The sequence below is a fragment of the Peromyscus californicus genome, unplaced genomic scaffold (genome assembly GCF_007827085.1).
Source record: "Peromyscus californicus insignis strain IS unplaced genomic scaffold, ASM782708v3 Scaffold_11__1_contigs__length_118956290, whole genome shotgun sequence".
Classification (NCBI taxonomy): Eukaryota; Metazoa; Chordata; class Mammalia; order Rodentia; family Cricetidae; genus Peromyscus; species Peromyscus californicus.
The window spans coordinates 51347304-51354888 of NW_026294402.1; the positions used below are offsets into that span (position 1 = coordinate 51347304).

The following is a 7585-nucleotide window of genomic DNA, read 5'->3' on the forward strand; positions in this document are numbered from 1 at the left end:
AGTCCTCTTTCCACGATGGGCAGCTGGGACATGCACCTTCCCACCCTTAGGACTCAGGGAGACATTCTCCAATCAGCTTTCACCCTGCCCCTTGAGGCATGAGGACAGAAGGGCTGCCTCCCTGGGTGCTCCTTCTGAGTCCTGGAGACTGGCAGAGACCACCCCAACTCGTCCTGATGGATGTGACTCCCTTGACCCAGAGCACCCCAATTTCTTCATGAGCACAGAGCACTCTCCTCCCACTCCAGCCCCCATCTCTGTGTGCATGCGTGCGTGCGTGTGTGTGTGTGTGTGTGTGTATGTGTGTGTGTGTGTGTGTACACGTGTGCGTGTGCGTGCGCGCATGAGTGTATGCACATGCCCTGCTACCCCTATAGCCTATATCCTTTGCTTCTGGGGAGTTGGGGTGCAGCTATGAACCAGGCTCAGGTGTGTGAGATGAGGAGGTGCCTGGAGTACCTGGAGTGTCACAAGGTGTGGGTAGCATCTGCTGTGGAGTCTAGGGAAGGTTCCTGCTTTCTTCCTGGGAGGACAGTGCAAGGTGTGTGTTTGGGGGTAGCTGGCATAAGATAGAGGGTAAAGGGTGGGTTTTCCGTTTCTCTGGGAGATACCTTGGCTTAGTGGACCTGTAACTAAGGGACATATGTCTGTGAATGACTCACTGTGACCCTCTTTCCTCATTCTCTCCATCCTTCAGTAACCCAAATCCGTTCCAAAATTCCCTTCTAGCTCTCATATCCAACCCTACTCATATCTGGTGAGCTAGGGGCCAGGCTGATCTGTCTAGTGAAGAAAAAGTGGACTTGGTCCCAGGATGAGTAAAACCTCCAATCCCACACTGAATCCTAATCCTGGTCACACACCAAAACCAATTTGGAGACAGGCCACACATTCGTTGTGTAGTCAGGGTTGTTTCTATGCCCCGAGACTCAGTTTCATCTTTCCAACAGTGGTCTTGGCCCAGGCTAGGCACTCCATCCAAAAAGGCCTGTTCAGAGACTGGTGTGAGGCTCACCTGACCTGATGCCACAGGGGAGCTCAGCGGCTGCCACCTGCCACCCCCATCCCCATCCAACACTTTCAGCCCAAGCATCACTAATTTTTGCAGCTGCTGTGATAAATGGCATTGTCGGCAAAATGACATCTTTCTAATCTGCTGCAAGACAGATGGGTCCCCGAGCAGGCTCGCTCTCTCTCTCTCTTTCTCTCTCTCTCTCTCTCTCTCTCTCTCTCTCTCTCTCTCTCTCTCTCTCTTTGGAGAGCCTGCCCAGGCCAGCCTTGCCAAGGTATGGGGAGGATGGGACTGACATGGACTCGGGGTCTGGGAGAAAGACACTTCAAGGCTCTGAGCCAAGTATGAACGCAGGTGGTTGCTACAAGCCTCTTCCCTAAACATTGCTGGGTCTCTTTTAATATTACTACAGTGATCTCCGTTCTTTACCATCCATACTTAGATATATTCAATTCAGTTTTCATTTCAGCCAAAATCTCAAATGTTAGCCCAGGTGTAGTGGCTCACACCTGAAATTCCAACCCTCAAAACTAGAGCAGAAAGTTCACAAGGTCAAGGCCAGACTGGGCTGCACAGCAAGACCCTGTCTTTTAAAAGGAAACAGAATCCTGAAGTGGTGGGGCGGGGGTGGGGGGTGGGGGCTCCCTCAGTAAACTACCTGGCACACAAGCACCACAAGGACTTGAGTTTGATCCCCAGCTCCTGGTAAAAAATATTGGATGCGGCAGCCCACCTGTAATCCCAGCCCTGAGGTGGAAACAAGAGGATTTGGGGGGATTCTCTAGCCAGCCAGTCCAGCCAAATTGAGGAGCTTCCAGTTCAATGAAATAAAACAAAACAACAACAACAACAAAAAAAAAAACCCCACTGGTCTCAAATATTAAAGTGAAGAGGAATTGAGGCAGACTCCTAATGTTAACTCTGGCCAAAGGATGCACACATGTGTACCCACACACACATGGGTGTGCATACACATGAACACCTAACACACACACAAAACAGTTTTTAAAAAATCCTGAATACTTCTTGGTCTTACAAGGGTGAATCATTTGGGAAGCCTGGTGGTGCAGGCCTAGAACCCCAGTTACTCTGAAGGCTGGTGGAGGGCGATCCTGAGTTCAAGGCCCGCCTGGGATGCAACGTAAGTTTAAAACCAGCTTGTTTAAATATAAGGGAGGGAGTTGGGTGTGGTGGCATGCATCTTTAATCTTAGCCCTTGAGAAGCAGAGGTAGGCAGATATCTGTGCATTCAAGGCCAGATATCTGCTCTACATTGAGAGTTCCAGTACAGCCAGGATCACAAAGAGAGACTCTGTCTCAATAAAATAAAATAGAGGGACAAGCCATCAGACACTAATTCTGGTTCTGAATGTCCCCCTCTGGATGAGCCAGTGGGGTCTTGAAGGGTAGGAATCAAGAGTCAAGGAATGTCAGATTCCTGCTTGGAAGGCCCCAGCCCACAGGTACCATCCAAAAGCAGGTGGAGCCAGGCCTAGCCCTGAGGACTGAGGCAATGCTGCCCTCCCCTGGTCACACTGATGTCCTTCGCCAGGCTGAGCTGCTGAGATTGGGAATATAGCAAATGACTCTCCAAAGATAGCATGTGACACTCAGACCCCTCCCAGTAGGCCGCAGGCTGACCACAACCTCCAGCACTTCCCATGCTGGCTGCCTTTCTCTAACTGCCCAAAGTCTTCCGGAAGTACAGTCTTCACTGAGTGTAGTGTTGTGTGCTAATCCCACACTTGGAAGGCTGAGGACTGCTTGGGCTACAAAACAAACAAGCAAAACCACTGTGTCCTATCTAGCTAAAGCCCTCGGGGTTCAGCTGGAACTCCTGGCTAGACCTTCCATGCAGCAGCACCCTTTGGTCTCCCTGCATGCTGTCACTGCCTCTACCTGCCCCCAAGTCTCCACATATCCATCTGGGTCCTTCTCCAGGAGCCTGTCTTTCCCGATCCCAAACCAAGATGACCCCTCCCATTTCTGCCCACGTCCCCGCTCCTATCTTGAGGAATGACCCTGGCAGGGACCAAAGATACAGCCCTAGAACTGGGGAGAATTTAAACTTCATCCAGGGCGATCCCTGGCACTATGGGAAAGGGACCGTGAGGCCCAGAGAAGCGCAGGGAAAGGCCGCACAGCCTGTCAGTGGCCACTCTAAGGTGGGCCTGCCCAGGCTCCCTGGAAGTCACACAGCTGCTTCCCCTAGTGGCCAGCATCGAACCCCATGTATACAGGATACAGTACCAAGGATCCCTAGCCCCTCACCCAGAGCAGGGTCCAGAGGAAGCCGCTGAAAATGTTTACAAAACAAAGGAATGAATAAACAAAAATATTTATCTAATGCCTCTGTGTGCTGGCTCCTCACCAGGCACCAGCTCTGCTAAAGGAATTCATATGAGATCAGGTTGCTCAATGTGGTATAGAAAAAAAAAATAGCATCTGTGAGGAGGGAGGGGCACGTACTAACACTGGCCTCAGTCAATAATGTCCACAATCAATGGGCACAAGTAGGGCGAGTGTTTGGTGCCCATGGTGAAGGCAGGTATACGGGGCTTGTGCACAGTGACCGGCTGGACATTGTGGGAGCCAGGGCCAGGCCGAAGTGTGTGGTCCAACGGATAGGCAAAGCGCTTGGCCGTGCTAAACACAGGGCTGCGGTTCTGGTAGACGGACGGCTCAGGTCGGGCATGCGCAGCAGGTCCGGGACCTCCCGCTATATTCTCTTTGTAGAACCAATTCTTGCTTGAGGAGCCCAGACTATAGCAGGGGGCGGCTCGGAAGACAGGGATGTTGGGTCCCAGTGAGAGTGGCAGCTGGTACTGGTTGGAGGCCGGGTTGGGATCCATCACTCTGCATGGGCACCGGTAGCCAATCGAGAACTGGGGAGCCGTCCGTTCCCCGGGGGGCCGAGTCTTCTCAAGGTTGTAGTGGCAGGGGGCTGGAGTGGTACTTAGGCCTGAAGGGGAGGGAGATGGGGAGAGAACCTCACAGGCCCCGATACCAGCTGCTGCATCGTCGCAGGGGGAGCTGAGTTCTTGCCCAGCCCTGGGGGCTTAAAAAAAAAACCAAACAGTGCAGCAGCAGGGTGTGGACATTAGGGCGACACGGCACTGTGGGCAGGGAAAGACAGTCACCACCATGGTGGCTTTGTTGTCCTAAAACAAAAGCCATCACTGACGTTGTGGCAGTGACTCCTTGGCAGTCAACTTGATGGCATTGCCCCGTGTCCCACGACAGCACCAGGAAATTTTCTTTAGGTCATTAGTCTGTGAGCTCATTAGCACGACAATATTGCCACTTTGACGTGAGCCCTGTGACATCATAACACAATGTATATCATGACGTTGGCTTCTATGCATAAAAACAGCGACACATGGGTGGGGATGGCAGCATCATGATATCTGTCTTTTTTTTTTTTTTTTTTTTTCTATAACCCTGGCTGGCCTGGAACAGGCTGTGCAGACCAGGCTGTCCTCTGCTTTCCAAGTGCTGAGATTATTCCTGTGTGCCACCACACTTAGCTAACATTGGTGTCTGGATGTGACAATGAGCAGATGCCAGCATTCTCAGACATGCCCCTGTTGTGCCCCTTCCCAGGTTCTAAGGATGGATGCCTCCCACACCCCATCCTCCCAACGGCCCATCTTCCCGGTCCATCTTACGAGGATTGGAGATGCGCTCCTCCATGGGGACCTGGGGGCAGGTAGATATTCCAAAACGAGTCGCTTTGGGATCCAAGAAATAGCAAGGCCCGGGGCTGTATGTGTCTATGATCCCTGCAGGGGACAAAGAGGGGCCACAGCTGCCACCCCACCAAGGACTCTCTTCAGATTCCTCTGGGGAGGTCTGTGTACTTTGATTTCCTCATCTGTAAAATGGGTCCTTCTGTGCATGACCGCCAGAGACTGCTGGAAGGACCAGATAAGAACAGGCAGGCCACAGTGTGGTTAGTCTCCTACCACAGACACTTCCGGGTTGGTGCCAAGGGTAATGACAACCACTGTAGCTACCATGAATATTGAGAAAGGGCTCAGTCCCAGCCAAGAAACCTCTGCCAAGGAGATGTGACTGTGTGTGTGGGGGGGGGGGGAGGCAGGCATCTAAGCCTCAGGCCCCCAAACACATGACCATATCCCCACTTAACCTCTCATCTCACTGGCTTTGGCTTTCCGTCACGGGTCATCTTTGACTACTGCAAGTATCCCCAGCAGAATATGAGACACACAGAGCCAAGGAGCCCCAGGGAAAGAGAGCCCTGCTCTGCTGGTGACAGTTCTAGGCCCCCACAGCTCTCCCCTGGGGAGATCTGCCTGACTGACTGCACAGAGCTACCTTCTTCACATGTGGGGGTCCACTTAGGAAATTTTACTGGCTTCCTCCTGTCTCCATCTTCACCAGCCCAAGCCCCCAGCGGCCTATGGATGCAATCTTAGACAGTCGCCCTGACCCTCCAGGGACAGACCGTGGGGACTGCTCACGTTTCTCAGTGTGCCGTGAGTGTAGGGTATAAGCTGGCTCCTGAAACATGGAGATGTCATGGGCTATGTAGCCGGTACAGGACGGCCGCAGGTACTTGGCGGGCCCTGGACCTGTGAGGACAGACAAGACAGTCTTTAGCCTCGGCCCCCAGTGCGATCGATGTACCATGAGAACACAAGGGGCTTTGCTCTGGCTGATGGCACCCTGCCACAGAGCCGGGCATCGAGCTGGTTCCCTACAAGGAAGGTAGTATGCAGAGCTAAGATGCAATTTCCTGTGGACCCACAGCCTGTTACAGAAAGACACCAGTCACAGTTCATTGAGAACTTGGTCTGCACTAAGACCCATGCTAACCACTTGATATTGTTATTTCAGTTGAGCCTCTAGACAACCTTATTAAGACAGACACTCTTGTCTTTTCCATCTCACAGACAACAATACTGAGGCAAAAAAAAAAAAAAAATCTATCCAGCTACAGTAACTGGTGATGTGAGAATCAACAGAACCCAAACATTTAATCACTGCTCTAAAACACTTCCCAAGTAATGATCAGTCAATAGCAACCTAGTGAGAATTCATTTGCCTGGTCTCTATTGAAAAGAAATAGAAATCACTAAAGGTAGGGCTGGTGAAGTAGCTGAGTGGTAGAGTTCTCACCTATAATGGATGGGTCCCTGGGTTCAATCCCTAGCACCTTGAAAAGTGGAAAACCAAGCTAAATGCTCTAATCTTTTCCCCAAAACATGCTGTACGCCCCCACACTCCAACTCTCTTCCCGGTCTCACAGAGCCAGTGAGTGGGCCTAGCTTGGAGGTGCAGGTTGCTTTAAGGACTTGAGGAGTGTTTATGGGGCTTCGCAGGAGGCGGGGCTGGCAAGCTAGGCCCTTGACAGCAACCTAGCCTGGTAGGCCCTAGGGTAGGGCTGCTCTCACCTTTGATTGTGGCCATGACGACAGGGGTCTGCTTTATCTCCTGCCATGAGGGCACCTCTTCCATCTTCTCTGGGTGCTGTGCATAGAACACACAGTTCCTGGCTCCCTTGGGCAGTTTCATGGTGAAGGCTGAGAGGAAACATGAGCAGTTACAAGCTATGCCTGAGAGACCAGGAGACGGTACCCCCGCCCAGACCCCTCTACCCACTACCCACCCCACTTCAGAGACTCCCAAACAGCTGGGGTCTGTGGGGAAGAAGTCTGGGCTCAGCAGCTGAAGCCACAGAGGTGCATCAGCCAGCCACGGCCCAGGGGCTGGAGTGCAGGGTGACATCACACCACGGCAGAACTTGGACTGTGAGGCCCGGAGTGTTTATTTCCCCCGTTGCCGTGGTGCCTGAACAGTGGCACAGCAGCTCTCTGTTGAGAGCGCTGCTACAGGAAAATGCAGCTCCACTGCCCACTCTTACATCCAACCAGGCTGAACGCCCCGGGCACTCCTCAGTAAGAAGGAACTAAGGTCTAAGGAGGGGGTAGTGAGTGACATGGCCCTTGAGCCAGCAACTCACTACCAGTGGGTATCTTATGATTGGGGACAGGAACAGCAAGGGTGAGTAGGTCCTGGGTGAAGGGTTCCTCTCCTCTCCTCTCCTCTCCTCTCCTCTCCTCTCCTCTCCTCTCCTCTCCTCTCCTCTCCTCTGGGACCTACCCCTCCGTCCCTTCCACCTATCTCTCCCAGACTCTGGACAAGTCCTATCTTCCATCAGTCTTCCTGTTTAAGTGAACGTATTTCCCACTAAGGTTGACTGTCTCACAGCCCCTTCCCAGACTCCTTTGCCAGGGCGTGGTATCTTTAAAGAGCCACATCTAGCTAAAGGAATACTTGCCTCATGGTGGCATTTCAGACACAGAGTGAAGGACAAACAGAGAGCTAGAGGGCTCACACTGATGTTCACAGCAGCGGCTTCCCATGGCTATGGCAGAGAGCACCTCTGATGGAGTATGTTGGGAAATACCGAGGCTTGGAGCCGCTATGCAGGCTCCACATGATGAAGGGATGAGCCCCAGGGCTGGGAAAACCCCAGAAACCTCTTCACCCCCAAGAGCTTAGGAGGATACGGGGCTCAGTCTTCAATCCACCAGTGGGATTTGATCT

General features: G+C 52.4%; 1 protein-coding gene across 1 annotated transcript; it reads right to left on the reverse strand.

Annotated features, from left to right (window-relative positions):
* Positions 1-3333: 3333 nt before the first annotated feature.
* On the reverse strand, positions 3334-7024 carry Odf3l1 (outer dense fiber of sperm tails 3 like 1). Its single transcript, XM_052729080.1, has 5 exons — positions 6645-7024; positions 6430-6558; positions 5497-5607; positions 4681-4794; positions 3334-3974 (listed from the first exon to the last, which is right to left on the reverse strand). The coding sequence occupies exons 2-5, from the start codon at positions 6548-6550 to the stop codon at positions 3493-3495; spliced, it is 828 nt and encodes a 275-aa protein (XP_052585040.1). The 5' UTR covers positions 6551-6558; positions 6645-7024; the 3' UTR covers positions 3334-3492.
* Between the last annotated feature and the right edge of the window lie 561 nt (positions 7025-7585).

Bases quoted from the DNA above. Each gene is read 5' to 3' on its own strand.
- Odf3l1 (XM_052729080.1), bottom strand. From the start codon at position 6,550: ATGAAACTGCCCAAGGGAGCCAGGAACTGTGTGTTCTATGCACAGCAC. The intron at 4,795-5,496 runs GTGAGCAGTCCC...TGTCCCCTGCAG, and splicing joins CTCACGGCACACTGAGAAAC to GGATCATAGACACATACAGC. The intron at 3,975-4,680 runs GTAAGATGGACC...CCTCCCCTTCAG, and splicing joins GGAGCGCATCTCCAATCCTC to GCCTAAGTACCACTCCAGCC.